Source organism: Pipra filicauda, unplaced genomic scaffold (assembly GCF_003945595.2).
Source record: "Pipra filicauda isolate LSUMZ 115617 unplaced genomic scaffold, ASM394559v2 scaffold253_size2546935_pilon, whole genome shotgun sequence".
NCBI classification, from domain to species: domain Eukaryota; kingdom Metazoa; phylum Chordata; class Aves; order Passeriformes; family Pipridae; genus Pipra; species Pipra filicauda.
Window position 1 is genome coordinate 899892 of NW_024104369.1, and position 15372 is coordinate 915263.

Genomic DNA, 15372 nt, shown 5'->3' on the forward strand with positions numbered 1-15372 from the left:
AGAAGTGAGATATCTTGAACTATGAAGCAGTGTCTTCTGTTGAGTCATCTGGTTTTATTTAAGTGCCAGTATGTGACACATTCTGGCTGAGAATTTAGCTCTGTTCTTTCAACTTCTGGAGACCTAGGCTTGTGTCCTTCTTAATGTCAAAAGTAAAAAAGAAAAAATAAAAAAGAAATTAATTGTCTGAATCTGTCCTTAATAGTCTTTGGGAGTTGTGCATACAATAAAATGCAGTGTTCAGCACTATTCTGTGTTAAGTGTATATCAGCGTATGTTCAAAGGATCTCTGAAGTGTAGCATCAGTAATATGAAAAAAGATAGTTTTGAAGCGCGTTTGTAACTTCATGTTCGGTGCACTTTTCCTGAGGTGAACTTCATGAAAACAACTACAAGTCTGCAGTTTTATAAGTCACGTTTTCACTTGTAAAGGTATTATAATTACCAGTTAAAGGATGTGTGTAAGTTATGCCACCTGACAGATAAGTTATAGTCTAGAAACATACAAGTCTTTTCTGGATTCAGAATGCTGAAGATACTCTTCAAAGTGCTTGGTTGATAACAATTGAAAGAATCCAAAGACAGAACTACAGATCTGGAATTATCCAAAATTTTCACCCTGAATCAATATCTAAATAGTAAAATTTGAGGGTTTTTCCCCTAGTCTATCTGACTCCTGGAACTTTGGCCAGTGAACCAGACTTTGACCGAGCCTTGGCGTCTGTCCATCCAGGCAGAAATGTGACATTATATAGACAAGAGTGAAAGGGATTTGCTTAATGAAGGCAAATTCTAAAATTCTGCAGTGATGGTGGAGTTATATACAGATCTGGCAGACAAAATAATACAGAGATTAATCTTAGTGTATATTCACATCCTTGCTTTTGCTATGATTTTTCCTTATAGGAGTTTCAGGCAGGTTGTTGTGCTGCCTGGGGAGAAGCTTTGCCTGTAGAGAGAATATAAACATAGTTTTTTTTTTATCCTTTATTTGCATAGAGAGAAAAACAGATACTTCCCACACTAAATCTGAATCCACTAAACCTCAGTAATGCTTCTTAGCTCTCGTTCCCCATGACCAAAAGGTTATAACAGTAACCAGAGGCTGAAGAAAGTTGGAAGAAAGACAAATGCACTTCCTTCTCTTGAAGCATAACTCAATATGAGGGGCTGTATAACCTGAGAGAGTAGATCCAAACTAGTCCCTTAATTTATGAAGCATTTGGATTTAATTGAGCACCTAGGATTGCTTAGCTCCATCTCTCTATAGACACCTTTTAATGCATCTCTGCTGAATAGGAGAAGGCTGTATGCTGGGGAACTGGAAGGCAGGAGGGGAAAGAAAAAAACGTTTTGATGAGCAGGTGCAAGAAGAAAGATAGAGAAAATAAGCACTGTGAGACCAACTGATAGAAAGCAGTGCTTTGAAGTAAGTCAGAAAAATACACAAGGATTTTTATGATACAAGAGAATAAATTAGCAGTGTTTTGAAGCATTGAAGTATGAAAGGAGTATAATAAAAGCAAAAGATGCAACAACTGAATAACAGAGATTCTGGAACAAGTAAAGACCTGAAATATTCAGACATGAAATGCTCCAGACTGCTCCATTAACCAAGCATGGGATAAAGCATTACTTTTTGTCACAATTTTTAACTGTGCAATTTATAACTTAATCTGTTTAGTACCATCAGGTGCAGATCTTGCTCTGCTCTCACTGCTTCAGGGAGCTGTACAGTGCACGATGTGCTGTGGGGCTGTGCAGGCCCCATGCAGAGTGGACAGGTGCCACAGGGTTCATATCCAGTAAAAAACAATTTCTTAAACTGTTTTCTTTGTATCAACATGTCTAGAAAACACCTGTAGTCAATGTAATGCCAATAGCTGTAAGCTTTCTCATAATTCCTTTGAATCCTGGCTGGGAAATCCGTAGCAGCTACTTTTCGAGGGAAAGTTTCTGAAGAATAGATTTTTTACAACATTCTTACATCAGCTCATAAGCTTTTTTTTTTTTTAATCTCCTACTATTACTTTTCAAAAATAACCCAAATGTTCTCAGTGTGCAGATTCAGAGATAACTCCAGAGTAGACAAATAATATGTAGAATATGTAGTTAGTGAAATAAAAAAAGAGTCCTTTCTTTTGGAGGCGCAGATCAGTTACTCAGGTATGGGTTTTGTTTTCCCTACACCTGATTCTCACTGTCTATCTGTTGTCTCTTGGTGACATGAGGTTCTAAAAGGTGTTTCTGTTTTGCCATAATGAGGTGCCTGTGAATTGCACAATTTGCAGATTAAATGGCTTGCTTGTGTAGAGGCTTTTTTTGGGTAGTAAAAATTGTAAGCTAAGTGATTTCAAGGTCTGGATTTTTACCATCTTGCTTCTTAATTTTTTTGAAGGAGACATTCAGTGAAATTATCCACTCTAGTTAAAAATGCAGTAGTGCTATTTGCTTTATTGGAGAGGTTCACTGTTCCCAGCTGAAATGCTGCTGTTGTAATTAAGGCCCCGGTTTAAGCTCCCCTTGTCCACAGCTTTTCTTGTGGGGCAAGTATTGTGGCTGCTCTGTGAATTAAATTAGGGAATTGATGCAAATTAAAACTAATTTGTCAAAAAAAGCTGCTTATGCTTGGAGCATCTCCTTGATGCTGCTTGCTGGGAGAGTGATGGGTGCTGGCGCCTGCGAGCTGCAGGGCCACACGTTCCATCAGCTCTGTGGGTTGTGGTGGCACTGAAACCTGGTGCAGATTTCCAACTTTGGCTGATAGAGTTGTGCTTACTTGGTATGCATGTGGATTTTAGTGGCAGTATCCAGTGGCTTTTTTGATGTCTGTTGTTTGCCTGTAACCAGCAAAACAGCTCTTTTGTCTCATGAGTTAAAGATATTTACGTTGCTGTTTTAAAAACGTGGTGAAATATGAAGATTTTAGCTCTGGAAAGGGTATCTTTAAGGACAGGTTTTGTTGAGGGTTAAAGTGAATGTAACTGTGAGGACTGGAGTTTGATTGCAGCCTCATGTATCTTGTAGAACTGGACACTATTAGGACTTGTGGAAGGTTTGGTTTGTTCTTTTAAGAAATCTGGCTTTAGTAATCCCTAGTTTTAAAGAGGCTTAAATTTGTAATTCATGATATTGGATGTGGAGAGACCACAAGAGCAGCCCTGGAGGTAAGCCTGACAGAGGACTGCATGTGTGGTTCAGGAAAGACTCCCTGAAGGTAATGCAAGCAAAAAAATGGATTGCGAAGGGGAACTTCTCTTGATTAGTAGAAGGGCTTGAAGAAAGTATAATGAAAGAACTCAGCTGTCTATATTTGGTACCTAATCTCAAATGTTGACGGGTTATTAGTGGGGTACATTTAATTATTTGTAAAGAGTATGGCTGTTAAGAGAATTCACCTACTCTTGACTATAGGCTTTGTATGCTAAGGGATGAACTTGGAAATTTAAATCTCTGCATAGCTGTGGAACAGATTGCTGCAAATCTGGATTAAAATAATGTACCATAGCTGTAGTTTTAAGAGTCTAGCAAAAAGAAGAGAATCGAAGCTTGGGAATTGTCCATACTGTCAGATCCAAAAGATGTAATTATTTGTCATAGTCCTGTATTGATGGAAACAATTCCTGTAAAGGAAATGCAGGGATGGCTTCCTGAAGCAAGATAAAGTGCCGGAAGAGCAAGCAAGGGAATACTTTCTCCCAGCCTAACACATGATTTCTAAGGTCTGTGAAAGATTTTCAGAAGTATCCTGTTTGCTATTTTATGTGGACTTCAGTAATGCAAACTTTGTTTTAATTTTTACCATATTTTCTAATAAAAAGAATTTGTGGTCCCTACCTTTACTGATTGCTGAGCTAAGTGTCCAATCTGCAGAGGAAGGAGGTGGGGAGAGAGCCCCCATCTACCACTTCTGTGATGAGTGCAAGCAGGAGGAACGTGTTTGAATGATCCTTTCTTTTCTCTGATCCTGTGACTTTTTCACACCATTTCCCCTTGGCTTGTAAGATTGTTATGGATGTCAGTGTTACACCTGTTAGCTCCCTGTCTGCAGTCTGTCCTATTCAGTGAGTAATTAAAAAAAAAAAAAGTTTGTATATTTAATATTACTTTAATGTGAACGTACAAGAACATGAGGCATGGATTAAATCTTGTATATGATGTTCACTACCTTACATGAACTTCTACAATGAAAGTTTTATTTTAACATTTAGCATGTTTTCTAATGTTGAAAAAGTAATCTTTCACTCCTATATCTACTAACCCCAGTAAGAAGTACTGGCCTGCTAATACTGCCCTTAAACACAGGTTGAACAGGCTTGGAAGTACCGAAACCTGTTCTGAAAAGTGAGCTAAGAGGGTTACCGGAAATCCATTTTTGCACCCTTTCTAAGTTTATCAAGAGCAGAAGACAGAATTTAGATACATTTTATATGTACTCAGTGCTGTATTTCTGCATGTGATATCACCTGGGTGAATTGTGTGCATTTCTGGCTGATGGCAGGGCAGTTTATCCCAAAAGAAATCCTGGCACTCTCTGAGGAGGAGATGTGTATTATTCTGACTGATGTAGTGGAGCAGAATGTTCACTGGGCTGAATTTATGTGGAGGGACTGAGAGTGGTCCTCCTTTGTGACCCCAGCCAAGTTCTTTATTTTACCGTGTTCCCTTATGCAAGAGGGAGCAGTCCTAAACCAGAATTGTGGTTGCACTTGGGGGTGTTTTAAATGGGGGAAATGCCAGTTATGATTCTTTCCTACATGTGTTTTGCAAGGTGGGATGGTGATGTTGACCACTGTTTGCTACTACCTGCACTCAGTGCTATTCCAGGGAGCACAGCTCTTTGTATTGTCTTCTGGGAATTGGATTATTAGCAGTTCTGGCTTTCAGATCTGATGTTTTGACATGTCTATAACCACATCTTGTGTTTGTTTTAGGGTTGTTGATGACTTTACAAAGAGTTATAGTAGGGATCAGTTATGTCAGGTTTCTGCTGGGTCACTCCCTTTCTGCAGCCCTGAGTCCCACTCTGAGTTTGTGCTTTCAACAGTAACTTATCCACCAAGTCATAATTTTTACCCTTTTAATAGTGCCCTGGAGTTAGCCATATTTTTAAACCTGGTGTACTCAGGATTTCCATACATATAATGAATTTGAGGTATCAGAGGTAGTTTGGAAGTCTCTGTGAGGGCTGCACAGATGATGTAAGCACAAGGCCAGAGAAACCCATGTATAACATGGACTCTGGCTGGAGGCTCCCCTGGGTTGGTGAAGCCACAGCAAACAGAAAGGTGCTTCAGCTTTTCCTGACTGACATGGCTTATTAGCCAAGCAGAAGTGGTTGTTTATAGTACTCCTGTTCCTGTTGTGTACCAGACTTTCTGCCCAGTCCCAGCTTGTCCTGGAGGGTTTCCTGAACTGGTAATGAACTTGTTACTTGGGAGATTCATCAGCCGCTTATTGTGGAACTTTAAATTCATGCTGCTTCTGATAAATCTTATATAAAACAACTGCAGTGATAAAAATACTAATGTAACAAATTAGTCCCACTCATCTAATTTTTTAAAGATTAATATAGATTGCTTTCATTACTTTTTAGGAATAGCAATAATAATATGAAGGATTTTTTTTTATGCTGGCTGTACTAATTGAAGTAGGAATAGACAAAAATAATATTCAAGCCAATTTCTGTTTTCCTAGACTGCAGAATACATTGAGTGTCCTAGTTTGCAAATATTATGCCTCTAGACTGAGGATTAAGTTATCACAGTTTGACAGCAATTGAAGTATACTTTCATACTATTTTTGAATCGCATATTACTAATTTTCTATATAACATATTAATGACATATTTGGTATTTATTACTCTTATGAATAGGAGCCAAATCCATCTGGCATTGCTCACATGAGTAGTCCTGTTAACTCAGTTTTATAAGTAGAATGAACAGATTTGTTATTTTTGTTATTATTTTCATATTGTTTAATTCTCTTAGGGTTTTGTCCTTGAAATAAAATTATTGTACTATAAAGCAAGTGATAACTTTGTTTTTGGCTTCCAGCTTGGTGTCTCAAAATGAAGCTGTGACTTGCAGGTTTCAAACACTGATAGGAATTACAGCAGTAAAGAAATGTAGTCAGATAGCTAGTGGTCTTCTTTACTGGTTTGTTAATAAGTAAGAAGATAATTTAGTGTGTATTGTGTCATTTCTATAGATGTGGTGTTTAGGGGCATGGTTTAGTGGTGAACTTAACAAAGCTTGTTTAGTGGTTGGACTCGATGATTTTAGATATCTTTTCAACCTAAAAGATTCTGTGATTCACTGTTATCTGTCAGGTAGCTTGTTACACAGAAAACCCAGTAAGAGCAAATTGCTGCAGTAAGGTTGTTCCTTGTTACTACTCACCTGACTTCAAGCCATTTGTGATCCTCTGCTTTCTTTCCCATGCTGAAAGCGTGTATTTGCATGAGTATCATAACTGTCATGAAACTTCAGCTCTGCTGTACAACACTGCTCATTTATTACTTAACAATAGCAGTTGCTGTAAATCAGTTCTAGTGCTGATTTTATCAAGAGGATGTTCCTGGCAATGCTTATTCTCAGATTATCACTGCAGTCCAGCTCTCTACCAAAGTAGCTTGTTTTTCATGTTCTGTTACTAGTCATATGCACTTGTCCTTTGTAAGTTCACATATAATTGAATTTTGTCCTTCTGGAAAATAGTCCTGAAAAGTTGCACACTTCTTGACTAGAATGTACTTTCTAGTCTCAGATTAAAAAAAAAAGATAGAATGGTTTTAAAGAAAAAAGAGAACTGAACACTGAGAGAGAAGAGAAAGCAAAGAAGGGCTCAAGTGGAGGAGTTTGTTGCTGTTCTTTAATGATTCACCAAAAGTAATTTCTGTCTCCTTAGCTGTCCCCCTGCAGTTCCATTCTCTAGAGCTTAGTAGTGCCCGAGCCCATGTCTCTCTCCTTCCGCTGCCTTTTTTCTTCTTGATTTTAGTTTCCTTGCTTTGTGAAGGAGTAAATAGGCTTGACTGTACTATATTGTTACACTGTGTTTAAGCAAATAGACCTCAGGTGAAAACTGTCATGTATTATTTGTGTTTCATTGCTATAGCTAGTTTAGTACTACAACCAAAAAAGATGTCTTTAATGCTGAATTTAATTTTCTGTGTCAGTGGCCTGTTTAATTTGTTCTGACAGTGCTGTATTTGCTCTTTAATTAGCATTGATTGGGTGCTATCATCTTAGTTTTTCCAAAATTCGAAGAGCTTGAGGATCCTATGCAGTGATACTCTTCACTGTTAGATGGAATACTCTAGGTTGTCTTACAAATATGGTTATAGAACAGAACTTCATTTAGACAATGTTCAAGGAATTGCTGAGCTGTTCTGCTGGATGATCAGTTTTTCAGTTCACTGGCAGCCTGGCCCCTATCACTCTCACAAAGGACTTTTGGTTCCTTTCAGAAATCTAAAATACATTAACAGAAAAAGCAGCTATATATTTCTAGAGAGACTGGGTTTCATCAGAGTTCATTCATTTGAGATTTGCATTTAAATAAGCAAATAGGATTTTTGGTTTTTAAGACAACATTTGATCTATGAACATTGAATGTTTAAGATGCTGTGTGAGCTTTGGAAATTTTTTGAGTGATATGAAAAAAGAATAGTATGTCTCCAAAATCTATTTAGTGCACTGTGCTGAAAGCTTATGAAGAAGAATAACCAACAATAGTATTGTAAGGGAAAACAGAGACAGGAAGGATAAAATGCAGAAGTTGGGACAGATTAATGACTTGTTCCTCTCAAGCAGCCTAACCACGTAGAAACAGTTAACAAAGAGGCATGGGATGGCAGATAAAGTCATGTATTCCTTTTTATGTTTGCAGTTGTATACTTGCATTAGACAGATTTTGTTTGTCTTTTTTTCTCCTACCAGGTGCAGCAAAGATTTCACATTTAGTATACTGGCTTTGTGAGCTGAGGTAGATCTGTAGATTTAGACCTGTGAAGTTGCAAAGTAGTTTTTTAACACTGGAGTAGAAGGCTTTTATCAGTTATATCTATGCTGCCTACTTCTGTACATCACATTCTGTCATTGGATGAGATTTTGAAATAGCAGAGTAGACAATTACAGTAAATGAAGAGGTCTCAATCTGAATGTATTCATGTATAAATGAATGTTCTAACAGCATAAGTATAATATTTTTTGTGTGGCAATAAGTGATATAGGCAAAACAATCTGGATAATCTCATGAAATGTTAAGTATTCGTTTGCTCAGGGCAAAAAAGTTGGTGTTTTGGACTTGATATTTTTATTTTTCTCCAGATACCCCATCACAAAGGGTGCAGTTTATTCTTGGAACAGAAGACGATGATGAGGAACACATTCCTCATGATCTCTTCACTGAACTTGATGAAATTTGTTGGCGTGAAGGAGAGGATGCAGAGTGGAGGGAGACAGCAAGGTGAGTGTTTTCATGACTTCTTACAAATTATTTTAAAGTATTTGTTGCTGGTGTATTGAGGAATGGTTTCAAAGCTGTAGCAAGCTCAGGAACAGATTTTGGATATAAAGCTTAATAAAACCATAATTTTAATCCTTAGACTGCTAGTATTACAACAGCATTTGTCGTTTCCCAGAGCCAAATGTTTTCATCTGGATTTATGAAATATAGGTCAGAGTGAATATCAAGGGAAAAAATTAAACATACCATTTATGGGAGTTAAAAATCATTGGTTTTATTCGTATTTTAGTTTACCATTTTAATAAATTTTAAAACTTCACATTTTGTTTGAATCATCAAGAAACTGATAAAGCTAGCATCATAAAAAGATTAAAGCAAGGAATGAGATTACTTTTGGAGCAATAGAACTTTTACATATTCTAACTATCAGTGAACAGTTTATTTTGAGAATGAGTATTCGATGTTGGATTATTTTATTTCTGGAAAATTAGTGTGAAAGGCTGTTTAAATTGCGTTTCTGATTAAAAAATAATACCGAAACAGAACTTTTTTTTATTGAGTGTTTTTTCATTGAGCCCTGAAATGGGAGATGATTTGCTTAGTTTCATTAAGAGTTTACATTTCTCAGCAATTCTTGGTTAATTTTTCTTCTTAGAACCTTAATTCTTTCTCTCCCTGCCAGTTGTTGATAGTGCTCTTGAATGGTGCCCAGAAGTCTGTGGACCACATCTGTGGTGGGATAAAAATTGCAGAATTTCTGGAAGGATTTTGTGGGGAACCATGTATGTGGGCTGTCTGACATGAATATGGCTGTTAGTTTTCCGTTTAATTTTACTGCAAATTCCTGCTTTCCCAGAGGGCCAATGAATTTTCTATGACTTTCCCTTCCCTTATCTGTCCATATGAAGCATAGAAAGCTGCTAAATATAGATCTTTATGTGTAGAAAATTCTCATATGGGGATTGTGCTGCAAAAGGAATGTAGTAGTCTTCCTTAATAGTCTATTATTACTCAGAGAGAGAAAATCTAATCAAGGTAATCATCTGCAGTGTTCTCATGCTGATTAGGAATACATAGAACATACCCCCCTAGGAGGGATATCAGCTTCTATTGTGATTAAAAATTAAAACCCACCGTCTTACACTATTTTTAAGCAGGTAAACAGCAACTTCTTTAGTTCAGCTGAAAAAACCCCAACCCTTTGCAAATCGTCAAAGAATTGTGTTGCTGAAAAATTAGAACAATTTTTATTTAAAAGTGGTTCTGATCAAGATAGAATTAGAAAGGAATAGGTGAAATATATTTCTGTTTAGGTTGATCTGTCTATATGTACTTCCCAATTGTCGTTTAGGAAATAAAGAATCAAGAATATTTAATAGAAGCAAGATGAAATATTTAAAAAGGACAGGAAAAAAACAACCAAGAAGACTATACGTTTGGACCTCAGAAAATACAAGAGTGAAGCATAGTAGCTAATAGTAAAAATTTCTTTAGCTTTAGAAGTAAGATGGAAACAAAGAAAGAGTGGGTCTGCCATGCAGAAAGAACTGGTCAAGATAAATGATCTTTTTCAGTTTGGATCCAAAAATTTCAGACTGCATTTGTGATGGGGTGGCTGGCTGTTAGAAAAGGAGGAGATGGCAGGGAAATAACCAAATTCAAAATGAAGACAAGAATCAAAGCGCTTAATCTGTGCAAATAAGACGGTGCAATAATTTCCATCTTAGAAAGCTGAAAGAACATGTATTTTAAGGGTAGGGTAATTCCTGTCATTCTGTGAGTCTGTCAGGTGTATTGTTGTACTATAGCAAACACATCAATGCTATTCAAGAAAGGATAAAAATGAATGGGACAAACAGAGACCTTATAGTCTAATTTCAGAGCCATATGAACAATACTTGAAGGAAAGAAAAATTGTAGACTTGAAACTAAGTGGAAAATTGGATAAAATGCAATATTGTGGTATATCATGTCAGACTAAGTTAATAATGCTCTCTAATTATCTAATTGATTTTTGGTTTTCTGACAAAGAAAATGGATCTAATTTTTTTTTTCTAAATAAAGCATTTGATATGATACAGCAGTGGAAATTTATTACTTAAACTGCATTCTAGTGTAAAAATTCTATTAGCAGGTCAGGAACTGAAGAGGTGCAGCAGGTCATGCTGAAAGATTATGCTATTAGTGTGAAAGGTAGTGACAGCTAATTTCTGAAGAATTAGTCTTAGTAAATATCTTTACTATTGAATGAAAAAATAGGATTACAGTAATGAAACTTGCTGATGGTAAGAAATTAGGAGGTATTATTTCTCTAGAAATAGATAAAGATATCATACAAAGAACAAGGTGGCTTTGAGTAGAGTAATAGAAGTAGGATGGTGTTTAATATGAAAGATCATGTGCTTACAAACTAATACAGTGGATCAACCTGTGCTTGATTCAGGACTTCAAAATTATCAATTTGATTAAAAGCATGGTAAGGGGAATATACACCCTGAATTTGTTGCTGTTCCAGCTTTATTATGTTTTCCATCTGCATGGAATGCCACTTGGAAGTATTTGTAAATCTTATTGTCTGGCTTTGGATGTAGTTCCAGGTAGATTAATTGCATTTGATGAGAGGGATAGCACTAAGTGGTTTTGTATTCATTTCACCAAGCTCTCCATGGACTGAAGTGTTGGGTTGACTGATGAAGTACATCTGTATCTTTGTAATTTCAGTTTGACTGAAATGATACACACTTTTGAGCCTTAGAAGTTTTAAAAAATACCACAAGCTCGTGGAAATTTATACAGATTGTAAGATTACATTAATACTGTTGAGTGTGTTGTGAGTACAAACTCCATTTCTCTGCTGCAGACATACCAGACTATAAAATAGAAGTTCAACTCACCACTTCATGTTGTGCAGAAAATGTTGTAACTGAGTCAGCAATGAAGCATGTGCACGCTTTTATTGATGCCTAAAAAGCTGATGAAGAGGGCTTTAGAAAAGATGTAACATATGCATGTGGTGTATGTACACACACATGCCGGAGCGATATTTTTCCTACAGGAACTCACCTTGCCAAAACTCTTGTTGGCAAGTTTTTTTCCAGCAAGTATTCTGTCAGAGGAACTAAACAACATGATGGATGGACCTATGTTAGTCTTCACCATAGAAGGACATGGTTTTTTAATATCTATTTGGAAAACCTCATTTGCATACGCAAACTCAGTTTCATGGCTCAGCTCTGTGGAAGCAAATTTTGGTGTGTGCTGTGTCCTTGTTGCTTCTCTGAAAGAATGAAAAGGTAAAGGAGGTAACCTGGCTAGGCTGGAAAGAGAAGAGAGATTGCAACGAAGGGAGTGGAGAACAGAAGTCTGGTGGAGAGAAAGGAGTTCTTGTGGGCAGAGGTGAGATACAGAGGCTAACCAGTTTCTGAGGAAATGAAGGGAAAATGTCTAAATACAGAGAGAGGGCTAGACACAGGAGATCAGAGATTTTGAAGGACCCAAGGGGTTGGGGCAAATTATCTATTTCTATAGAAAATAATGAGAGAATGATTAGAAGGCAGCTGGGACAGTTTGAAGAAGTGGAATACATCAGGAAGGGAGCAGACATCCTGATTATGAGTGGGTCACTGAAGTGGTGGCTGCTCACAGGATGGCAGTAGAAGTTGAAGAATTTGGTACACAGGGACTGAAAGGGGGACAGTGTCTAAAATATGGGTATACATGCATATTTTACAAGTAGGAGCAGAGCTAGACAGGTGGCCCAGGAACAGAAAAGGACAGCTGTGCTTGCTGTGTTGCTGGGCTGTGAGGCCTGGTAAAACTGGAAATTCCTCAGCTTTAAAGTTCTTAAGGCTTTACACTTCCCTGCTGTCTGGAAATAAGTGTGAAGATGCTGTCAAGGTGTGAGGCTCTGCTTGACTTCTCTGATACCATGTCCATATAAAATAGCTGAGTGCTGCTGAGTCAAGTGATACAGGGATGTCCTGTAGCTGCAGCTGTTCAAGCCTTGCCAAGCTGGAAGAGCTGCACGGCTCCACGCAGCAACATCTGTGTGTGATTGGACAACTTCTGTGTATGTCAGCAGACTTGTCAGATTTTTCTTGTTTGTTTAGTATTCTTTTAACATTTTAAGTGTTATATTTATTGGTAAACAATTCAGTCACACAAGACAGTTCATCTGGCTGGCTAGTAACATAAGACTTGATCCTTCCATGCCAGTTTCATATATCTTTTTACTTTACTGAAGTCTTTCCAAATTCCTTTTCATACTACTTGTTATTCTATCACAGAAATAGCATTGCATGCCAAAGAATTAGTCAAAGTTCTTGTAAAGTACAATGATGCTTAATACATTTCTCTTTTAATCTCTGTGGTCAGAACTTATCTTTGAAAAAGGTATAATACAGCATTATATGCAAAGAAACAAGCGAGGGAAGTTTCTATATATTACCTACAAAGGAAGAATAAAGTGAAATCCAAAGACATGTTTAAGAGTGATCTGTCAATATCCATAGAAGGAATTTATTTTTACTTTCTTATGCATAATGGAGTTATAAAATTGGTTGTTTGTATAGGTGGTTGAAGTTTGAAGAAGATGTAGAGGATGGTGGAGAGAGGTGGAGCAAACCATATGTTGCCACACTGTCACTTCATAGCTTGTTTGAGCTGAGAAGTTGTATCCTGAATGGCACAGTTCTTTTGGACATGAGAGCTAACTCCATAGAAGAAATTGCAGGTATGTATGATGTTTCATGTATTGGTTATGAAAATTAATCATAAAAATTAAATGCTTACAAGAAAGCTATTATGTAAGAATCAGTCCAGTTTAGAAACTCTTGGGAAATATTTTACTTGGTAAATATTTAATTTCTGTTTTTTAGATGGACTTTGCTATTTTAAGAATCAATTTCTTTTATAAAGGAGAAAAGTTAAAATGGAGGAGAGGACAGTTTGGTTATATTTAATTAGAGCTGGATGTTCTCTGCTCCTGCCATGCTGCCTCATGTTATGAATGATGAGTGTGCTAACTTTCACAAATTTAATCTCCTGCTATGCTAATTGAAGGCAATCTAGTTTAAAAAGCCACAAAAATATAGGGAATTATTTATCATAATTAAGTTACATGAAGACAGACGTCTCTGAGTTGAGAAGGGAATCAAGTAATAATACTAAGTGTAAATTTTTAAATAAATTTGTAGGTACATTAACTTCTCAAGCAAAAGATGAGTGCATTTTTTCCAATAAAGGTGTATTTGACAGTTGTGATTCTAGGGCTTTTGAGAACAGCAGAAGCAGAAAGCGAGAACATAATGGATGAGTCTTCTCTTCCAAAAGTATAAGTGAGATTGACACTGAATGCCATTTTCTGCATTCCTGGTGTTTCCCATAAAGACTGTAACTAGTTTCGGTAGAGATACAAAAGACAAAGCAATGGAGTTTTCTAACACTCAAGATTATTGGGAAAACTGCTTTATGGATGATACATAAATCTATGTAAGGGCCAGAAAAAATTTACTTTACTTATTTAAATTATCAGGTAAGGGAGATATTGTTTGGTGGGATATATTTAACAGTGGAATTAAAATTGTCTCAGATAATAGTAGCTGCTTTTTGTATTTATTTTTCCCAAATTGTTTATGTCAAACTGACGCAATACCAATCTGCAGAAACTTGTGTGGGTTTCGACTCTGTGCCGAGATCTGATTCTCCTATGACTCATGGTCTGAATCAGAGCTTCAGAATTTGTCTTGATAATGATAAAAGATAAACATGAAGAATAAAAAGCAGCTGATTTGAAAGAACAAAGATGTCTGTCAGTATGCTGCTTTATTATTTATTTATAAATAAATAAGAATTTCTTAGATCAGCTTGATGTTCTTGTATTACTTTTTTGCTTAAATAGTACCCTATTATTTTCAAGGTTGAGCTTTTCATTCTTAATCCAGAAATCACTCAACTTCGTCTGTAGTGAGTTAAGAGATCCCTTCCAGAATTGTTTTTACTTAAGTAGGTAAAAAATTAAGAATTAAAGCAATAAAAATAACTTCAGTGAACATCCTTTTCCTGGTTTTGGAAGATATTGTATATCTTCCAATATAGTGAGGCCACAATTAATTAATGTTTATAATCTCTCAATTATTAGTTAGTTGTAGGTTTTTTGTTTGTTTAGTTAATATGAGCATTCATAATACTAATTTTTTTGGAAACTCATCACAGAGGTAAGCTGTCCTTCAGCAGAGAATTTGGTGAGTTACTGTCACACTATTTTGAATCAGTCCTACTTGTGGATTATGTTGGTTTGTTGATTAGGGAAACTGCTTTCTTCTGAGAAGAGGCTTTAGCATGACTTCCATTAATTGGTTTGTACCATTTTCACTTTAAAAGTGAAAATGTTGTTGTGGCAGGTTTGGGTGCATTTTGTTTGTTATATTATTTGCTTGAGCTTGTAGGCATCCCTTTCTGATAAGGTGATCTGACATATGATAAGATTTGCATGGGTCATGCTTTGTCTTTGAGAGAGGATTTTATTTTTCCTCCTGCTGATTCAATAAGCAGTGAGGTAGGTTGTTTTTTTTTTTAAACAGTTTTGAAGCAGGTGCTTCTGGCAAGCACCTGCCAGAAAATTACCCACATTCTGTCAGATTGCTTTGAAGAAATATATTGATTTTTTTTATTTCCCCTAGAAATAAAGTTGCCATTCCAGTTGCTTTTCTCCGTTAATATTATTTGTGCTGTAGCAATGCTGTTTTCCTTTTCCTCGATCAAGTTCCTTTGTAATTTGTTACTCTAATACTATATATGTAGGTAATTCCTGCTCTCCAGCGCTCACACAATGTTACAAAGAGTGGTACACATTAGGCAACACTGCAAGGAAGAATGACTACTAGTAGTGGTAACAGGTACACT

The 15372-nt window shown here is 36.5% G+C and overlaps 1 protein-coding gene across 9 annotated transcripts in view; it reads left to right on the forward strand.

Moving 5' to 3' along the window:
• Window positions 1-15372, forward strand: part of SLC4A10 (solute carrier family 4 member 10) — a 150986-nt gene that overhangs the window by 68398 nt on the left and 67216 nt on the right. For all 9 annotated transcript variants that reach the window (XR_003543203.2, XR_003543202.2, XM_027734183.2 and 6 more), the window contains 2 exons: window positions 8331-8469; window positions 13041-13201. Coding sequence is in view for 7 of the 9 variants with exons in the window: in XM_027734183.2 (XP_027589984.1) it covers window positions 8331-8469; window positions 13041-13201 (300 nt within the window). In the remaining 2 variants the exon portion in view is untranslated. The remainder of the gene's footprint in view (window positions 1-8330; window positions 8470-13040; window positions 13202-15372) is intronic.